This window comes from Haliaeetus leucocephalus, unplaced genomic scaffold (genome assembly GCF_000737465.1).
Source record: "Haliaeetus leucocephalus isolate CR32 unplaced genomic scaffold, Haliaeetus_leucocephalus-4.0 Scaffold162, whole genome shotgun sequence".
Lineage (NCBI taxonomy): Eukaryota > Metazoa > Chordata > Aves > Accipitriformes > Accipitridae > Haliaeetus > Haliaeetus leucocephalus.
The window spans coordinates 4964272-4986486 of NW_010972598.1; the positions used below are offsets into that span (position 1 = coordinate 4964272).

Below are 22215 nucleotides of genomic sequence, written 5' to 3' on the forward strand. Positions count from 1 at the left end.
CTGGCATTTCAGGAGTGCAGAAAATCTTGGATTACTTTTGTGAAGGCAAACGACGAGCCAAGATATACCATTTCAAAAGCGGACCCAGACTATTTTGTTTGTCCAGGATCAAAAATCAGTTTGATAGTATTGTGTGTGCTACGAACACAAATATAGCTGAGAAAAGAATTACAATGAAAGTACTGAGCAAATAATACAAAGAACATAGTAAATATCAAACCTGAAATGTAAAATGATAAGATTAAGACAGAACAAAGAGCAGTGGAAGCCTATATAGCTCTTGCACATGCCTGGCCCAGTTCAGTGGTAAAAGACATATTAGAGTTCAAACCAGTTTTAAGAAGATGCACAAAAAATGCCCCCAAACCAACAAAAAACCCCAAACAAACCACAACCCCCTCCCCAACCCACCAAAACCCACAAATCCCATGTTTTCATACCATGTTAGCATTTTAACAATACCTGGGGAAAGAAGCCATAAATATAGGAAATTTCCATAGTACATGGAGTCATTTAGATATTTAATAATTAGCAAAATCAACCATAAAGTTGAAAGCATGAAGTATCAACAGGTACTTTCCCACTGCCATTAACATTTTTAGGCTGTTTGTATCAACAATTGGCCAATACATACAAAGTTGCTCTTATTAGGTACCTGAACAGCCTGAGCTCAAAGGGAGAGGTGGGAGACAAGCTGTCTCCTCAAGAAGGTCCTGAAATGATGCAATTTTCACTATAGCTGATAGGGTAACATCAGCCTTTGAAGAAGCAGAGACAGATGCCTCATCCAATGGCTGGCCACTCAGAGACAGGTGACAGCATTCATCTACATCCAGTGTTCACTTACATCCAAGCAAGCGCACAAATCAGAAAACAGACTGAGGTAGAGAGAAATGCTGGAGACTGCCAAGTATTTGCATTTCTCTTTAGATGCACTGGTAACCTGATCAAAGTAGAACTTGTTGGCAATGGTAGGAAGATAATAAAGGGAACAATTCTGGCTCAAATGGACTGACATTGAAACCAGCATACCCTTTGTTTCCCCATGGGCATTTCCACTTGCAACTCAGATTTGCATTCCACAGCAATGCATCTCTTGTGAAGATCAGGAAAAAACCCTACTCCCTGTGTTGTGGGAGGCATAGCAAGAGAGAGCAGCACTTGCACAACTAAGCTAATTCTGCAGCCACAAGACTCTCATGCTGCTTTAAGGAAGTTATTTTCCTAACATGTCTTAACACCAGGAGCTTGTACCAGAGCAAATATTGGAGAATATTGATGAGGATGCACAGTCTCATCTTATGGCACCAAATATAAAGTCTACCTTGACTACAGAGCATCATCACTGCTGATGCTTAATACTTAAAGATGCTCTACCTGCTTAACAGATGAAGGGGAAAGATCCCAGCCTCTTCCAGCTCCTGAATACATCAAGAAAAACCCTCAGAGGCCTCAGTTCATCCTAACCAAAGTGAAGAGCAATGATACCCTGCTTCTGGGCCTTTTAAGATATACTTTCAGGTTATGCTTTGAATATTGGTATCAAAAGCCTTGAAGGCAGAAGATTAAGAGCTGTATGGTTTCTTGCTGGTCCAGCTTTTTTCCCTTCTTACCCATTTGTGGTTTAAAAGACCTGCAGCTGGAAAACTTCCAAGGTACTTACTCCTAAGTTAATGCAGGCACATTCTACAAAATATGGTATTAGAAAAAGTACTGGGGTGAGTTGCCAGAATGAGCCAAAGAAGTGATGACATAGCAGAAGACTCCGATGTTAGAAAAGTTTTACGCAAAAATAAGAAAAGCTACCTCATTAGGGAAAGTTTGATTATACAACACTGTTTACATCCAGCAACTGAGCAGACAAGAAATGGTGCTAAGTACACTTTGCATTGTATATGTCAGTTACTATATCCTAATAGGCACAAGGATATCTTTTACAGTAAGACTAGGAGATTCTCCTGATAATAGTTTTTCCAGTGCTCTCCCCCATTCAACATCAGCTGCAACAGTGCTTTGAAACTCCCAAGACACAGCACAAAATAAATGTTGTACTTTGCTGCTGATAGTATTTTCTCATAAACCATTACAGATTTACACGCTTACTACTAAGCACCACAAGTTATGAAAAAGGAATTAACAATTCACTGTCATTAACATTAAAAGACACCTTTCACCATCTTTAAGCTATTCAGTCCCAGCAACCAGGTCCATTCAGTGAAAAAGCTATTATTCTGTGCCTAATCACAGAGCAGACAAAGATTGCTCCTCAGCATGCAGATAAAAGGGATGGGCTATCATCTATAACTACATAATGTCTCTGACTGAAAGCAGTCATCCTGAGTTTTTTCATGCTTGATCACTTTCAGAAGAATCTTAACTGCCCAGGGAAGACCCTAGAGCAGCCTTCTTCAGTTAGTGTTTGTCTGCACTGGGTTGAGACCATGACTCTCCCTGCTTTCCAGGTACAGTAAATGAACACCTGCATAAAACTATCCTTTATCTGTCAGAAGCCAAGTATCTCTGGCCATTTCTTTTAAGACTATGCTTGAGCTAACACCACTGCTAATAGCACCAGTCCTACCTTTGATCCAAACCATTAGCTCCCCACACTAAAGCAAAGCTTTAAGTGGCTCTGAAGACTAAGGGAACTGAACCTAATAGCCATCCCAGCCAAGAATAAAAACATCTCTGCTTATGTTTTGTTCACCTTTATATATATATTTCTATATAGATGAGCAGAGGGTTTTGTCACTTATCAGCCCTCCCTCAATCTCACTCTCAGTTCCAGTTCTATTTCAGTATGTGTACATAATTTTAAAGCACTCTTTAAGCAATTAACAAAACTGAAGTGGTATTATAGCTTGTAGAACAAGATGCTGTACTTTGTTTTAGCAAAAAATGACAGAACTTGTCTTTTTGGAGAGACCTATAACATGCATCCAGATAGCAAGTCAGAACAGGAAGGCAGTACAAATTATGAATCAACTCCTGGAGAAGTCCCTCTCAATTATAAGCAGAGATTAAAGAGACCTGCACCAATTATGGTATCCTGAAGTTACCTGGTGTGGATCCCATTCCATTTCTAGTAGCAGCTTACTATGTTGCTATTTACAGACACATGTATGAGCTCTAATGCATAGATTTTAGGTCCCTGGCTACAAAATATTTGACAGTTGAAAAATCTAACACCAGGCAGTCAAAATTATTCACTGCAGAGCTGGAATCAGCAGCCAATTTACGCTTTGCTGATGTGATGGAATCTTTTCTCCAAGGTACTCGGAAATCTTTATAAAGCTACAATTCAGACTAAACATTAGTCTTATTTGCATATAAAATACTATCTTTCATGATTTGCATTCCCCTGAAAATATCCCCAGCAGCTGGATAGGATATTCACTTTAGAACTTAGGAAGCTGATCCATCTGATCTTCACAAGTCTAACTTAGAAATATCACACAACAGTTTTACGTGCAAGCATCTTTTGTTATTTAACATTGTACATTTTGGTTTACTAGAGCATTGTCTGAAAATGCACAATACACTCAGGTCAATCTGATTTCATTTGACACAGAATTTCAGCCAGAAACCTACAGTAGCCTGGTTAAAGATATGAGAGTTTTAGGCCTGAAATAATGCTGATGATTTTGTAAAGATGATCACATTTAGATTCCATGCTTGTTTTGGTTCTGGTACATCTGCTTCAACAAAGACATCTATCTGTAAGCAGTTACAGTTAAGACTGTATAGATAATAGGGCATATATTTCAATACTCAGTGACAAATTGTTTTTAACAGTGATTTCTGTAACATGGCTACAAGAAAAAGTTTTAAGCAAGACTGATTATCATACCTCTCATAGTCTGGTTATTTTCCTATTTTAAAAGGGTTTTTTTTAATCCACACCCAGGAGTTAATTTTTTAATTTTCAGGTTCTTTGAACATTTTGCTCAGCTGTTCAACTAGTGCTACAAGTTCAGGGTTTCCCCCAAGTGATTCAATTTGTTTATAGGCTTCAGATTCAAGCTCTTTCAATGTATTCCGAGTGTACTCAAAGGAACCCACATTTTCAAGGTAATGTACACAGTATTTTTTTATATCTATGTTCTCTGTCCTTTGACGTAAAATGTTTTGCACCTGAGTACTTTCAGGTCTTGACCAAATCGCATGAATGGTTGGGAATGAGAACTTGCCCTCAGTTAAGTCTTCACAAAAACTCTTGTTTTCACTATATTCTTTGGAGTGCAAGTTGGCATAGTCATCTCTTATTTGGAAGAAGAGGCCAAGTGTGTTAAGAAGTGGCTTTAAGTCTTTTTTATAATTTGAGAACAGCTGCATGAGGCCTACAGCTAATCCAAAGAGACCACCTGTCTTTTGCAGTACCATAGCTTTATATTCAGCTTCTGTAGGACAGGTGTAAGTATCCCTCCAGTAAATATCCAAGCCTTGACCTTTATGGAGTTCCAGAAGTTGACGGGTAAAAACTTTAACAGCATCTGGATGATCAAGGGTTAAAACCTTCTCTAAGCCAAGGAAATACACATAATTAGCACAGTTGATTACAGATGGAATTCCATAGATACTGTGTGCCACTGGAAAGCCTCGTCGTAGCTTTGAGTTATCTTCAATATCATCCACAAGTAGGCTTGCATTGTGCAACATCTCTGTCACTTCAATGATAACCTATTACAAGAAGAAAAAAATTATTAACTCTCCCACTGTAATTTAACCTCCAGTTTTGCAAGACCTTATTTAAAATGGATAAGGCTTTAAAGAATTGTATTCTCTATCACTGAGGTTCCCCTTTAGACCACTTGCTTTTACCATTAATACAGATTTATGATTCTCTTAATCACCCAGCTTGCTCTAAGGCCTGGATCATGCGGTCTGCCTTGTGTGTACTGTTTTCAGATTCAAAGTGGACTTACTCCCTGAAGTGCTTCTACTTGCATGCTCCTCTTAATTGTTGCTACAGTTCTAAAATATGCCATTGTCTAGGAGTCATGCAGTAACTGTTATTAGAAACATGAATAGAGGAAAAAGTCACAACATTGTGTTGTTTTTCAAGTTCACATTCACTAACCTGAGGTCTCCCAAAGTCAGTTCTTAAGAGCGTCAGGTATTTAATACATTACACACATTTGTCATTAATGAGTTGTCATACCCAAACCCATTTGTCTTGTGGACCTTGTTTTGATAAGTGGAGAGAGTTCATCTTTCTTTCCCCACACTTTGTATAGTTATAAGAACATACTATTCTCTCTGAAAGATCATTTGGAAAATTCCTGGCAGAAAGGCAACAGCTACAACTTCTTTTGGGAAGCTTCCTGCACACTTGTTACTACTAGGTAGACCAATATCATACACCATCTGAAGTACACAAACTGTTCAGAACATCAAGCTTGTAGCTGACTACATTTGACTAAAACTGAACCTTAACAATTCCAAAGCAGGACAATTCCACAAGAATTAAAGAGTTTTAACACTATATACTGTTTTTATTGCACAGCTGTTATGCAAGGAACAGGTATATTCAGCACCTGCTTAAATGGAAATAAATTTATACAGTATGCAATTTTACATGCTTAAACTCACTGCAAAACACATCTGATTAAGATATGATTTTAAAGCTAATGAACCAATTACACTTGCTAGCTACAAACACTGCACTCAGTCAACGTTCATGAAAACAACTGCTTCTAAAAAAAATACTAAATTAAATAGTGGCAAGTACCTAGTATGGTCCTATTTGGTAGGTGCTGTAGGAAACAGTAAGAGGGACTTTGCTGCAAGCATTTTCTTGAGCAGCAAGCCACCTAGTGTTCAGTGACCACTGTCCCAAAGATTAAAATCCAAACCCCAGCTTTGTCCAAGATATGACTGCAAGAACGACTTAAGAAGAACTAATGACTCCTCTACCAGATAGAAGTGAGCCCTACTTTGACCTGTAAGGATATATTGTTGCCCGTTGACTTAAATCAGAAGATGGAGTACTTACTGAAAGCAACTTTGCATACCTATTTGTCTGAATATTCTCTTAGTCTCATTCTCAGTACTAACAGGAAAGTTCCCCTGTATTTTGTGAATTCCTTGGATAAGCCTAGCATTTCTCTTGCTAACCTATTTCATATCACTTTCAGTTTCATGAACTTATGCAGCTTCTAGACATTTAAGGTTTAATTGAAACAGTGCTTCATGACTCTGTGTGCTTGAATTAAGTTTTCTTGTGAACTTAAGGAAAGGCAGTGTCAAAAATGCTTCAAAGTTGAAAGTACAGAGCAAAAAAGTTCAGACAGCAGAAAAAGCTTATTTTAGAAGACATCAGGAAGTAGGTGAGGAAATGAAAAGGCTGCTCTTCATAATGAAAGCTGAAGAACCAGTACAGAGTGTTATACTTTCTTAGAACCCAAGCCTATCTAATCAGTAGCTGCTGCACTATCATTCCAACACATACATTTCTACCTCCTTACCTGCAATAGCTTTAAAATTTGCTTGGCCCTGTACTAGGCCATTTCAGTGCCTTGTGAGAAGAAAGTTCATCTGACAAACCCAGCGTTCTCTAATTCAACAAGCTGAAGTGTCTCAGTGCAGTGTCAGATGGGTACTAGAGATACAATAAGTGGGAAAAAAAAAAGAGACCACTTGGCTGGGAAAAAAGTGAAATGGTGGCAGCCAATAGCAAAATCAACTACCAAGGAAGAGTAGCCTCAGCTGTATCACCTAAATGAACTACATGTAGACAAATTATCTACAGTAGAAAAATGTCCTGTAATGAGTGCCAGAATTTAGATTTTTAATAGAAGAAATACAAATAGCTGGAGGGAATCAGGCTGCTAGACACCTGGGACATCTTAAGAAGATTATGAGATGTCAAAAAGATGACTAGAGGTGGTCCTCCAGACTTCAACAACCTTAAGTTATTAAAATTAGTACAAGTATGCACAAAAGCAGTAACAATTGTGTCAGGATGCAAATTAAAAGACAACAGGGTCTTGGGTTTGTATTCAAATGACCCAAAGAATAAAAATATTAAGTTCCATCACAAACAGCTTAAGTGGTAAAGGAAACATTAAAGCATCCATTTTCTTCATAAAGATAACCAAAACAAGCAGTCTAAGTTTTCCATAATGGTTACATGATTAGCAGTTTAAAAGTGACATGTAGAACTAGTAACTTCTGTTCAGAAGCACTGCAGCTTTAGTTTACCATAGAACATGAGAGAAGATGGACCTGTACTGTCACAGGTGCTCAGCAAAAGGGCAACAGCATAAGAAATCCCAGTTGGACAGAATGGAAGATTTTGTTATTACGGCAGGGGTTCAGCACAGGAAGACAGGCCCTGAGAGGCTGCAGAATCTACATCCTCAGACCTTCAAAACTCAGCAAGACCACCAGAAGCCTAAAGTAGCTATAGAGCAAGCCCTGCTTTAAGCAGGGGGCTATCCTAGATAACTTCCAGAGGCTTCTTCCACTTTGAATTCTGATCTATGATATTGGACTAAACCCATGCATACAAAATGTATTATATAGCAACCTGTATATCATTTGGATATGTAGCTGAGCTCAAAGGGTAAGATGTGTCTAGCTGGAAGCCAGAATAAGTCTGGCTAAAAAGTTACATAGACAGGTTGGAAAATAGAAAAGAAGAGTTACTAGATGATGAATGCAGCCTCTTCCTTCATTAAATTACTTAAAACCATTTTGCTCCTTGACAGCTATGAAGTGTCACTCTTAAGCCACCCTAAAGAAGACTCCTTCACGAACTCTAACAGGTACTTCTGCCAACAATTAATGAAATTAACTAGCTGGGTAAGTGTCAAAAACCATAATTAGTTATTTTAATTCCTTACATTGTCTTGGACACAGAGAATCTTTTGCACTCTCTATATGCAGTTTAGCAAAACTGTAGTCTAACCAAGAGGGTAATTTTTCATTTGACAATCCAGTGTTTAAATACACAGCCACACATCTTGCACAGATTCATCCAACAGAAAAGCAAAAGGGAAGGAGAATTCCTAACTTAATGCTTCTCATTAAACTCCCTAGAGTAGGGACTCTAGAGTGTATGATAAGCAGCCCACAGTTTTAGGCCCAGAACAATAAGTGGTTTATAAAATTGATTTAATTGCTGTCTTTGATATTCTTGTATCAAAATCAGAAGATTTTATTTTCAACCCCTATATCTGTGTAGTTAACAAAGTAACTGTCTAGCTTCTTTCATAAGTCATTGAAAACTCAGTGTTAATAACTGAGTTAAGTAGCTGCTTATCTACTTAAAAGGTTGAGCACACTTGGAAAGAAGTAACTTTTCTACATAAGTCATGGAAGTAATTTCTTCAGTGTTACATCACAGTCAAAGCTTTGCACTAAAGTTGTTTTCCTAAAAGTTTACTTTAATATATTCAGAAATTAGTGCATTAAAGATTTCTGATCATTTATGCTACCCAAGAGAAGCATCTGTTACTGGTAGTCTTGGAAGAAAGATAACAGCCCTTTAAAAATAATTAGCCAGTACCTGTATTTTATCTTCTGGAACATTCAGCCAGTGATTAAAGGCCTGTGACAGTTTGGTTCTCACTTGCTTACCTACAATAAAAATATTACAGGCATTTATAAAAATCACATAAGGTTCATTATTAGCAACAACAGTTTGTCTTAACTATAGCTGATTTGAGACCAGTAAACTGATCAGTGTGATCACCAGAAAGTGGAAAATATATCACAGTGTGTAGCTTGTTTCCTCATTGTATAAACATCAATTATCAGCAGCTTCAGTTTTAAACATTTAACAGTAATATGCAAAGCACACATTTACAGATTACTGTATTTAGTTTTGGCAGTTTAATTAGTAAGTGGTCCTGAGTATGTTGGTAACCTGTACAGATCAGCTTACTACTTCTGAAAGTAAGCCCTAGTTTGCCAGGTGTGTAGATTTTGTGTATGTAACAGATTAAGAAGTTTCAATTATGATTCATTATTAGTTCAAGATACAGATATTTGTTGAATATTTACTTCTCTCCATTTTTAGGTCTCTCTTCTGTAGTACTGTTCACTTGCTACTGACAATTTGTAAAACAGGAAAGTGACATTTGATATACTTACTAAATAACTCTAAAAAATCTGAACAGAACATTCTGAACAGGATAGAACTTTCCAAGAATTCAGACATTTATCTTATACCCAAGAAGTCTACCTACAAATAATAGGATTTGTTCTGCTTTGGCTAAATCTAGTTTGGTGGAGCCAAGCAGTCACCGTTTCACAGAAAGGAAAGACAAGATCGAAAGTTCAAGTTTAGTGTTAAAACAAGCATTACTATTCAATCCAGACACACTTTACATGACAGAGTTAATTTTAATAGAAGTTAACCTATGTGCCTATAAATTATTGATGCCAGCTTTCTTTAATAAATTGCTAGGAGTCATGTACAAATATTTATTCAAGTGTCTACTGATGATCAATATGACATAAAGTCACCCCATACCCACACTGAGACAATGCTGCTCTGAACTTTGAGAAGCTCAGCTATGCATAAGATCTTTGAATTACTGCAAGATGGGTTTAGACAAACAGCTCTGCATATGTAGCTCACATCAACAAGGCCTTTGGAAAGAGTTTTAAATAAACTTCAAAGCAGTGCAACTTAGACAGTGGGTACCATATTACTCATCTCAAGATCTACCGAGACATAACTTAATGATTCTGCAATATTAGTCCTCATATTGATAACACCATCTTGCCCATAGCACTGAAGAAATTTCAACATTTGAATCTCTCCCTAAGGCTTCTCTATTGCTGTGTGACCAGCACATACAGAACAGAATAATAAAAATGGGTAGGTTCACTTGCAGTGATATACCCTGGAGAAACTGGACTGAGGATTTTTCCTTCTCTAAGTCACCAACAGGTAAGCAATAGCTTTGTGATTTGGGCTCTGTGGGAACGGTGATAACCTTCCTCCCTGGCTCAGAAGGCTTCAATTTTCGTCTCAGTTCTCAAAGATTTCCACTGCTTCCCATCACCACCATCTTTTGGTTTTCATTAGAAAAGACTAATGAAAAGATGCTCCCCCCCCCCCCCCCACCCTTTTTCCTTTGGCTCTGTCCTGTGATACAGGCACTGTTACCTGGACATACACTATCATTGGCTTGTGTTCTCCATTTTTGTTTTCTATGGTCAGTTTTAAACACTAACACCTTTCTGCAGGAGGGAGAGATTATTTTGTCTCTCAAACAGCAGAGCAGATATTTTAAGCTCCCCATATCAGGTTTGCTCCCTTTCAGGAAAGTACATAGCTGGTTCTAAATTTTTTTTTTTTTTAAATCTGTTTATTTAAATCAGTAATTCACTGACTTAGAAGTTCACTATTTTAACACAGGTAGCCAGAGCTCAAATTTAAATATAAAGTTAGAGTAGTGCCCAAGAGTTTAAAAGCCTCTTACATTAACTAAGCACCACCACTAATTCAAGTTAGACCTGCTTCTGACAACATCTCCTGCAGTTACTAAGGATGTGAAACACTTCAAACACTCAGCCTTCCCCCCCCTTCTTCCCCATATAGTTAGATCAGATTTTGGCCAGATTGGTTCCCTGATTCGACTCACTACACACTTGTAACCACCAGTCAAAATGCCCTGCATCAGAGGTTCAATATTTTACTTTAAAATAATTGCATGAGTTAACTGAAGAGAAAAGATTGCTCAAAAATATTGAGAATTACTGTTAAAAACATCTGCCAAACTGTATGGCTTGCCAGTTAAGTATTAACAAATATTTCAGTAACTCCATAAAGAAAACTACTCAGAGATAAATATCACATTAAGTAAGTGTACCTTATCTACAGCTGTTTCTTCACTTCTAAATTACATTCATATAGACAACACCTACTTTTTCACATTAGGCAGCTAATTCTGTTTTTCTGAATGTGTTTCCTAGAAAACATGCTTATGGAATGCTGAATGTTCAGCAACAAGTGTTATTTTATCACGAGGAACGTAACTACTAGCACACACTCTAAATGAATTATTAACATGCACAGCGGATTTAGGCACTTCAGTTCCTTAGTACAGACTGCATTTGAATTGTTAGACTTGTCTACCTTGACTAGCAGGGCTGTCTAGACATTGACTATTCAACAAAAAACTACTATCTGTACAGTGAAGCATTCATCTTTCCTTTTATAGGTGCAGATTTGCTTGTGTGAGCCCCTTTAAAGGAACATTATTGCTATATAAATGCTGTTTTATCTTGTTCTGAAGTCAATCATACCCAGTCTATGTGATATTACAGCAATTTTCTGTATGCGTGTTTTATGCCTACAGCCATGCTATGATGGCAAAAGACCAAAGCTCTCTAATACTGGTCTCAAAAGCCTATATGCAGAAGCCTCTATTCCTTGCCACAGCTCTCCTCTCCCCAAACTAGACAAGACAACAATCCGGGGACACTAGGACAAAATTAAAAGGAGTAGAACTTAAGACTGGCAGAATTATTCAGTGTCTTCACTGTCACATGTCACTGCTCTGTTAATTATTCTAAGCAGGTTATTGTAAAACTGAAGAATACAGAAGTCTAACTTCCAAAATTAGAAGCTCTACCTACTGTATAGAGCTATAAACATTGCTGCACCAAGGTTTTATCAAAGTTATGCTAAATGCTTTTGGTTTAATCTGCTTAAAACCCCAATATTAGTCAAATCAAAGAGCAACTATGGAAAGCTTTTCTCCTTAGTAATGTTGGGTGGAAAAGGTGAGAAAATATTCAAAACATAACAGATTCACTCTGATGAAATTCCTTCTACAGATAAGAATGTAACTCCCTTATCCTTGAAACAAAGATCGTTACATTAAAGATGTTGTACTGAGGACAATCCCTCCCACCTCTTCAGACAGATGAGATACTTCACTAAAAAAAAAAGAAAAAAAAACCTGAGCCTGACTTCCTCTCTCTATACACAATTGTCTTGTGACAGGGTACAGACCCCAAACCCACAGACCTCCAGCTCCGGACAGGTTCCTGATCAGTATTTCTTCACTCTTGCTGCATTAAAGTGACAACAAATTATGCCCTTAGGGCAGCACCCCACTTACAGTGAGGGTACATAGAAGGGCAAGAACAGCATGGGAAAGAGCAAAGGGACTATTAACCTAGCCCTCATTAGAGCCTCACTAAGCTAATTCAACTCATTACCCCAGCAGAAAACTGTCTGCTTTTTGCTAGGTTAGCTTTCTGCCAGCTTTATGTACTGAGTCAGCTTATGAAATGGATCTGCCAGAGTTAGTACAGGGTAAGCAGCAGATGCTGAGAGCCAGAGGAAGGGGGCATTGTCCTTCTGGAGGAAGCAAGCTACTATACTACCTCAGCTATATTGTATACTTTCATGTTTAGCTCTGTCCTCTGATGGATTAGGGCTAAATGGATAAATTCCCCAAGCAGACCTCCCCACACAGCTATAAGAAACACTACAGCCAGCAAAAGTGAACTGCAGGAAGACAAGCAAAGAGAGCAGGCATATACACTTTTAAACCTGGGTAGCCGCTCACGATGGATTAATGTCACTGTAGAATTGGCTGGCTTAAGTCCCCTGTTCCAAATTGGGTTAACTAGTCCAAGGTTGTGATCCTGATTTTTGCCTTGTTCCTTCTTCTCAGGATCCTGAATGCCACCATCCATGTCACTACAGCCAAGGTTGCCCCCAGTCTTCATGCCCTAACCAATTCTTCCTTGTTTCTAAGTGTGAAGTCCAGCATAATGCCTTCTTTCATCAGCTCCTTGATCACCTATGTTAGCAAGTGGTCACCAATGCATTCCAGAAACCTCCCAGATTGCCTCTGCCCTGCTGTGTTGCTTCTTCTACCAGATACTGAGGTAGCTGAAGTCTCATGAGTACCAGGGCCTGTAAATATGAGGCAGCTTCCAGTTGTCTGAAGGCCTCATCTACTTCTTCCTGCTCAGGTTGTCTGTAGCAAAGACCCACTATAGTGTCACCCCTATTGATCTGCCCTCTAATCTTAACCCATAAACTCTCAACAGGCTTATCTGACTGAAGGCAGAGCTCCATGCAGTTCAGCTGCTCTTTCACATAAAAGGCAACTCCCACTCCTTGCTATCCCAGACTGCCTTATCCCAGGCAGTCCACATGCACCCATGGCAGCACTCCAGCTGTGCAAGCTATCCCACATCAGATACCCCAATAAAACTGCAGCCCTGCAACTGCATGCAGACCTCAAACTCCTCCCATTTGTGCCCCACATTGTATGCATTTGTGCAGGGGCACTTCAGAGAGGCACCCAATCCTGCAGATTTCCCAGAAAAAGTGAGAGCTTCCCCCATCATGTTGTCCTGTTCATAATTCCTTGTTTGAGTGCATACACCTGGGATGGGCTGCCTTCAGCTCTGCTCTGTTGATTACAAGGTGTCTCTTGTCCTTTGTTTGCAAGTTTACCATCTCCTTACCTTCCTGTGTATAGGCATTCCCCTCTACTGTAATTTCTAGTTTAAGTCCTTTCTCACCAGGTTGCTCAGCCTGTTGGCAGAGACACTTTTGCCCTGACTTGGGTAGGAGGATGCTATCTCCTGGTAGTCCTTGATCTACAAAGGGAATGCCATGGTCATAAAACCCAAATCTCTATCAGTATCAGCTGTACAACTAACTAGTTGTTGACAGACAGGATCTCTCTGTTCCTCTTGATGGTAAGGGGAAGGGGGTTGAGCTTCATCAAGAAAAGCCACCTGGCTTCCTGTGCCCTTGGCCCTCATTCCAAAAGTCACAGTCATGCTTAATTAGCTCCAGGCATCCCTTTACTATAACCATTAGTGCTCAAGTGGAAGAGCTGCAGGGTTAAGTAGTCTGAGGGTGAAACACACCTTGGCAGTCCTTCCATAACATCCCTGATCAGAGCTACCCAGAAGCAGCAAAGCTCCCCAAAACAGAAGCTCAGATGGAGGCCTCTATCCCCTGCAGGAGTCAGTGTCCCCACTACTATCACTTACTGCCACCAGGTGCTGGTCTGATGCTTGGCTGTAGACAGAGCTTCCAGCCATGTCTTCTTTCAGTGCACTGAATCTATTTGGCAATTGCATATCTGCCTGAGGAACAGGAATCTTTCTCCTGGTGCCAGAAGCCATCAGCTCCCAGCCTTCACCACTGTGAGCATATCCATTTCCCAACTTGATATGCACAGACTGTTCCTGCCCCTCCTTCAATATACCTGGAGGTTTCAAGCTCTTCAACCTGCAGGGTCTTGCTCTTTTTGTTATTTCTGATGCTGTGCAGCCTGCTGACCCCCTTCCATGGCTCCTTTGCTTGGTGACACACATTTTCCACCACTCCACACCTTTTAGGGGCAGGGACATCACTTTCTTCTGGCCCAGTGGGTGCCCCCAGGCAGCCCTGCAGCTCAGAACCTGGAAAGCTGCAGCCTCCCTCAGGAACTTGGCTTAAGTTGAGGCCTCTGATGTGCCAAGTGTAGTTGTGCTCGTGGTAAGGTTCATGCCCTGTGGTGCTTAACTCCACCAAGCTGGTCAAGTTCAACAACCCAGCAGACAAAGCTGAAAAACAAAAGCCAGTCTTGATTGTTTAGCTTGCTGAACAAGCCCAGGAAAGACTGCAGCCAAGACCAGAGGGAAGTGAAAGGGAAGATGCACAGTCATGAATGGGATCAGAATCTGCCCCTTTCAATAGCAAGCTGTTGACCATACCAGTTTTACTGCAACTGAAACTCCATATACTCCTCAGTGCTGCAAAAACAGCTACTGCTGTTAACTCAGCCACTCAGAGATAAAAGATTCATCATATGTGTGAATCAGGCCATTTTTGAGACAAACCACATTGGAATTTGTAAAAGTTAATCCTGTTTATTGCACCGTGTTTATGAGACTAAAGGACAGAATACTAGACTCAAGTACAACATCACTATAAGCTAGTATGGCAATGTTCTACTGCAACGAGTTTTTACAAGAAAAGTTACTGTTTCAGAATGTATGTTCTCCCAAGTACTAAATTCTGCTAGTGAAGCAATACACATTAATTACCATACTAGCAGTTAAAATGGCAACATAGTAAAAAAGCCTTAAGTCCAGTAGCTTCTCTATCCTAGTGGTGTTGAAGTCAAAGAAATAGACAAGCTTAGTTTAAGTATCATCCCCAAACTGTTACCATTAAAAGTCCTATTTCATTAATGGGAAGCAGAGTAATCAGTTTCTTGTATTGAGGGATTAATCCTTAAGAGATATAAGAATCTGTGTTTTTACACTACAGACAACATTATCAGGGACCTTCCCCCCCCCCCCCCACACAACCTTAATACTGTTACACAGTCCCTTTTTAGGTAAACAAAGTTTGATATGTATCTAAATTCATTCTCATCATAGGTTAGGAAACCATTTGGAGAGTTTGTTTCTTAACTAGTCTTAAAAGATAAGCAACTGGACTATTGCAGGGCCATAAGTGTACACACTTGACACTCAGCCAAGCTTTCTGCAAAAGCCCCTCAGAGCTCAAGCTGATCCAACACAGAAACAGCTCCTTGTCCCCCACCCATGTGCCAGCTCACTAACAAGATGAGAGAAGATTAACCAGGCAAGTTTTTAACAGGTTAGGTGATTGATACTACCTAATCATTCGGTCTACAAGCTGAGAACTGGCACAAGTTAAGAAGCTGGAGAATACTGCCAGAAGCATAAAGAAGATGGGATGAAACTGCCTCTTTCAGCAAGAGCTTGCTAGATTAGCTCAGGCATCTCATTTGGGCTCCACCCTAATTATGAACAGCTAGCATGTGCCCAATTTTTCCCCCTCATCAAGCATTGGTGCTCATGCTGATTCTGAGGTTCACACAAGTAACCAGCTCCTACTGATCTGTACTTGGCATAGCTGACTTTGGGCAAAGCCAGTATTTCAAAAACAGGAAACATCCAGCTATACGATTGTGAAGCCTCACTGCTTCACCTGAGTGAAGCCTTCCACAGGTACACCACTTTTACCTGCCTAGTTTAAGAGAAGTCTTCCCTTTTGAATCACATCACCATTTCTGCATAAAGAGAAGCATATCTTGTCTCTCACCTTCTCCAAAATGTAAACTAAATTAAGAAGAGATCAACATGTTAAAGTGGACAATCAGATTTATGACACTTTAGCAGTATAGGATATAAAATGCTTGCACTGTCAGTAAGTATAACATTATATAAGCCATCAGTATAGAGTGATCAGGGTTGAACTCACAAAGTATAGTAATTTAACCACAGGAGTCAAGGTGAAAAGGTTAAGTGTATATTCTAGATCCATCATTTAAAGCGAAAGCTAACTGAATAGCTATTAGTCAAGCACTTCTGCCTATGGAAGCTCTTTTTGGCACTTTTTGCCTGTTGTATGTTTTCTTCTAGGAAGCTGAGGGTTTTTTTTGCTGGTACCTACAATAGCTTAAAAATATTTAGCAGTTAAAAATGCAGAGGTGTTACAATATACCTTGGTTATATGAGATAATCTAACCAAACAAAAAGTACACTTAAAGGTGGTGTTGGAGGAAAGTAAATTTCTTCAGGACTAGCTCTCAGAAAGCTCTCTGGAATGTCATAGACTCACTCTCAAGGTAGTTCTCTATCAAAACCACCACCCAGTTCAACATACCCAAATGGAATATACTGTAAGGAAATAGAAAATAAGCTTTCTGGCATTGAAAAGGTACGTTACTGAAATTCTTTTCTTATTTTTCAACTCAAGTAGTGCTAACTGCCAAGTCAAATGAAATCACTAACGTAGACAAGACAATCCTGGATATTTATAGAGATAAATAATGAAGTTACACACAAGTGTAATGAATTAGGACCCACCCTGCTGATATACAGGTCTTGTTGCAGATGTGCAAAAGCCACTTAGTACTGTGCCTGTGATTCATTATGCTACTTGTCTAGACAGAAGGTCTCCTACCCCAGTCAGATAAAATTTTGGTCAGAATTATTTTCCATATTTTATATCTTCCTTAACTATACCAGTATGCAGGATAAGCTGGACAGAAGGCAATCATGCAATAGCCCCAATGACAAAGTAGTTCCACCACTATTTTTTACAAAGATGGTCACTCTGATGGCTTGTATGGTCTTTCTTATACTTTAGGTGTACAAGTAAAATCCACAGCAATCTGACTGTTTAGTCTGAGAGGCATATCCATACAGTAGTTCTCTATCAAACTGCCTCCTGAATTCTACTAAAAGAGGTACTGTTCAAGACTGAAAACTTCACCTGAATGTGTTGCTAGTGACCTGATACCACACAAGGCCTGGTTCATCCCCTGGCAAGTGAAGCAATCCAGGGACAGACAAAACTGGCCATAAGAACGCCTGGCTCTACACATACCAGGGAGAAGAAACTACACAAAAGAAACAGGCTATTTAAAAAAAAAACCAAAAACCAAAACCACACAACCCATTCAATCCTGTACAGCAAGCAGATAAAGAACAAAACATTGTCAGCCCTGAGTTCAAGAATGGGATCAAGTCTTCAGTACTTGCCTTTACCAGTTTTAAAAAGTAGCAAGTCAGCTACTCTGAATGGAGAACAGAGTAACTGAAATACTACTTACACTGCAACACAAACAGACTAAAGAGCTATTGCACCAATCTCACCAAAAAGAGTGGTTCTACAAGAAGAAAAGAACAAATATTGAAGAGTGTTACTTTTAATTACTCTTAAATCTACAAATCGAGAACGGACAAACTTCTTGGCTTATACTTCCTGAGACAAAAGTTGCCATAAAAACAATTTTGATATTTAAAAACAACACAGTACAAAGAAACTTGCCTGGTAGTTGAAGTAAATACTGGTATGGCTCTAGGATTCTTTTAGATGTTTCATCCATCCCATCCATTTCTTTATTTCCTAAGAGGTAGTTCACTGTTAAAGAAAGTGTTATTAACTACTTAGACGGAAAAAATTAGGGAAGTAAAAAATAGATGCATACAATTAATGAAAAGTCAGCTGACTGAGGTTAGGTGCAAATATTCCAGTTTTCAACATGACACCTTCAGTTAATACTACCTTTACTACATAAAAAACTTTTCCAGATGTCATTTAGAAAAGAAACAAGCATATGTACTAAATACAGGTGTTTTTTTTAATTATTCATGAATAGTTCAAACCAACTCCTAGACTTTGTTTGCTCTTTTATATGTATTAGAGGGCTTAGATGATAAAGTATTTAAAACATTAGCATTCACAACAACGAAGCTTCACTGTAAGTCTTTAGAGAAGACACTCGGCACATACAAACCCTCATATGACTAACCTGATTAGACCTCCCTAAATGCTTTCCCCATACAAAAGTGGAGATGCCTAAGAGCATAAAACATACCTCATACCAAGGCAATCTAAACAAGGTGAACACTGGCTTCAGCCTTCTGATAGAATTCTTCAGTCCTGTTTTAGAAGGCAGAACAGGAATATACCATTTTCTTACCTCTGTTTAAGCATACAGATGTCTTTACATACTTTCCCATATACTATATACATCATAGACTCTCATGATAAATCTTTTAGGATCCATTCCCTACACAGCTCAAAAATTTTCTATTGATTATGTTTCAGTTCACATACCTTTGGTCATCTATATCTGCATTTTTTTTCATACTGTTTTCTATCATAGATATTCTGTCCTTTCACCTCTAGCCTTACTTGCTGCACTGCAGATGCAGCAGCTCAAAACAATTCTTCTAATGTCATTTTAAGACAGGAACTGCAGCAGTAGCATAAAGTCTCATGCTACTTCAGCATCATTTCTTAGCTACTTAGCTAGCATCCTGGAAAGGATGTATTTTTTGCCCCTGGAGCAACTGAATAGTTACATAAATTATCCACAAAAATAACTATTTTAAAGTGATATTTATAAGTATGGACTGATGCATTTTTAATGTAGCAACATTAAGAGGAGTGGTTAACTTGAATGGAATAAACTATGTTCCACACTTGCTTAAGATGATCCAGCAATACTTTCCCATCAAAAGCTCAGAAGATCAGCATTAAGATCACTGCTTCCTCTTATGCTTCCTGGACAAACTGGTATTCCTCAACATTCACGACCTTTCCCTTTCAGTATAGCTCAATCAGTTCCTGTCTACTCCCATTCCCACCCTCCACACCCATAAGCATTTGCAGCAGTCCAAACATGGGAACTGATCCACATTAATAATTATTGTCCAAGCTTAGGTTTGGATCCATTCCTTTACTTGCTTAACTGCATATGTTAATCAAACATATCAGCACTTCAGGGGCAAGAAAGGCTATTTAAGCAAACACAGTTGCCAACAAAATGATCCTAAGACTGCACCTTTTGAGAAAGCTTTACATAGTTTCTTAGCTGTAATGCCACAATAAGCAGTACAGCCTTTCCATCCTATCCCATGGTATGCCAGCACAACTAGCAGTCAGGCCGCATGGTAATCTAAATCAGATTTTACACCCTTGACTATTTTATTTCAGCTTGTTGGTATAACTGAAGGGATAGGAACTGCTTTTAAACACCACACCTGATTTAAGCACTGCCACTGAGAGTCAGCTGTCAAACTGTACCCTTACATATCAAGGGTAAGTCTCAAAGGACTTCAGTGAGGAAGTGAAATCAAAGATTATCACAATCCATCCCCAAATGTTTTAAGCAGAAAGAAGCTGGTAGAGATGGATATAAGGACACACTATCAACTTAACAACTCTCCTGTGACTATTATTTGTCAAAAAGCCACACAGATGGTTTGGAATTGAAAGTGCCTAGCTATGCAACAGAGCTGGGAAGAGATGTTAGGGTTGGAATTGCTTCTCTGTAAAAGTTTCTGCTTAAAAGTAAATATTAAAGTTTTCCCTCTCTCCTCAGGGAATTCAGAGGTTTCTTGCCTGTCTGTAGGACATCAAGACAATATTGAAAATCCCCAATTAACTTGAAATTCACTAGTATTGCTCAGCAACAAACTAATTTTTTTGCCTCTGTTGGCACAAAATTAGTAGGAGTTCACCTGAAACGCTGCTTATCAGCAGAAAATTAGTCAGGCACTCCTCCCACCAGTGCCAAGATTTTTTTTTTTTTTTAATTAAATGGAGGCAAAAAAGCTCTAACAGAATGGATGGTAACTTAGCTTAAATCACTACAGTTAAACTTTTCTAGAATGCTATGCTACTTTTAAATGAAGTGATAGGTGACCTCTGCTAAGGAAAAGAGAAACAGTCTGATTATTCATCAGCCAGCTACGTGTCTAACACACCCACCAAAACAAGAACAGTGAGCAGAACCTCCCCCAAACTTACACAAAGAAAGGGACACTTGATTAAGAAATATGTAAATGAAGTTCCTTATAAAGGCCTGTAAGCAAAAATACCACGAGACTTGTAATCTTATTGCTTTTTGCACAAGTTATCACATTTGACACACTTGGAAAATGCTTGATATTAAGGGTTTCCTGCCTAGGTGACTGACGAATTTACTACGGAAGTTACACTGTTGCAGAAAGTCTTCTCAGCAAGGACACTTAGAGACAAGATCTCAGTCAGCACTTCCTAATAAAAAGTAAAATTGCCAGGAGTTAAGCAATAAATGAAATGGAATGCAAAGCCTTTTGTTAGTAAGTGCAAGGATTGACTACATGTACACTTATTCAAAGGATTAAAGCAGTTAAGGCCATTTTGGCTTTAAAACCAGTTTCCTTTTAAACCAGTACACAGCCTTGCTGCATTTCAATTCATGCATGACTAAGTTTTTTCAGTTATTTTTCAGTATCCCCACGTAAGCATACAGAATAGCCATTATTGGCACAGGCCGTGCAATCACAACAGAGATCCCACGGAACTGTCTTTTGGACTGCAACAAACCTTCTCTCTAACAATCTCTTTGAAAACACAAAAGACACTAGAATAAGGTGGTGACATGGGCTTCCATAAGTTGGAACTACTCTAATACTATACTTGAAGCTGTGAGCTGTGTCTAGGACCTTCCTAGAATGGATGAAAGTCATATTAATTCTAGGTTACACATCAAGAAAAATCTTCATTTTGGAACTTCATAAAACAGCTTCTAACCCCATCCCTTCCATCCCATTCTGCAGAATATTCTCCCCTCCTCCAAATTAGGGGAATAGGATCACCGAAATGGTCCAGGTTAAATATACAGATGGTATTTTAAAAAGCATCATCATCATCTCAGTGACTCCAATCACAGTACAGTTACACGGAAAATAAAAGAGAACCACCAAAGGAAGAGAGCTGTAGTGCAACAGGAACCATCCAGAAAGTTCTTAAATCGGCTCTATCACAGCACTTAGTGCACCAGTTTCACTGTAATCAGTAAAAAAAAAAAGCCCCAAATAGGAGGTTGTAGGAGTGAGAAGGTCTGATTCAGAAGGAATACACAGAAACTGTTGTGAATGTGTATTGTTTCAAAGAGGCTGTCAAGGCTCTTAATCCAAATGTAATTTGGACAGGATGCTTGTCACCCTAGTCCACATTCTCATTCTAATTAGCAGAGTCCTCTTTACAACCCCTCCAAGGCTGATTCCGAACAAAACCTGGTATTCAACTTAAGGATAGGCAACTTCCCACAGGTGGAAGGATAACCATACACTTTCCCTGAAGATGCAGCTAAGTAAAGAAGCAGCCTTCCATAGCTGCAATTTCAACACTAATGTCAGAACAGCAAGAACATACTGTTGCTGGAATTGTGCTTCGATTTTAATAGGATTTCCAGAAATAATTGAGCATGAAGGCTACAGAAGCCAGACAACAATACCCGGGCTGTCAAAGCCCTCGCACTGCGCCGTGACAGCACGCAGGCAGGAAGGGGTTTTAAGCTGCAGGCTGACCCGAAGACAGAAAACGAGGGGGCAGAAACCGTGACTACTTCCGAATGGCTTCTCAGACCAAACCCCACATTTCACAAAGAACACGAAGCTGCTACCCTGCTTGCAGATGCCTAACCCCCGCCCAAAACATCCCGGTCACACCGTGGAAAGAGGGTTCATTTTTCGGAGTTCAACGTAAGAGATGCGAACGCGACGGAGGCGGCAGAGCCTCTCTAGCTGCACACACGACCCAAAGCCCAGCAGCCCAGCCTCGCCAGCGCCATTTTAGATAAAGCGAGACCGAGAGCCGAGGGCTCCTCGCTCCCCCTACCCGCCGTCCACCCCCATTTTCTCATCTGCGCTGCCGGCAGCCGGGCTCAGCCGCCGCCGAGGGAAGCGCCGCCC

The 22215-nt window shown here is 39.5% G+C and overlaps 1 protein-coding gene across 2 annotated transcripts in view; it reads right to left on the bottom strand.

The window, feature by feature from the left end:
* Positions 1-432: 432 nt before the first annotated feature.
* The window catches only part of GGPS1 (geranylgeranyl diphosphate synthase 1), a 22296-nt gene continuing 513 nt past the window's right edge, over positions 433-22215 (bottom strand). The window contains exons 2-5 of one of the 2 annotated variants that reach the window (XM_010562642.1): positions 18345-18409; positions 17795-17887; positions 8513-8583; positions 433-4680 (exon numbers count right to left, since the gene is read on the bottom strand). In XM_010562642.1, coding sequence (XP_010560944.1) covers positions 3919-4680; positions 8513-8583; positions 17795-17861 — 900 coding nt within the window. In that variant the 5' untranslated portion in view covers positions 17862-17887; positions 18345-18409 and the 3' untranslated portion in view covers positions 433-3918. The remainder of the gene's footprint in view (positions 4681-8512; positions 8584-17794; positions 17888-18344; positions 18410-22215) is intronic. The other variant, XM_010562643.1, reaches the window with a different exon arrangement.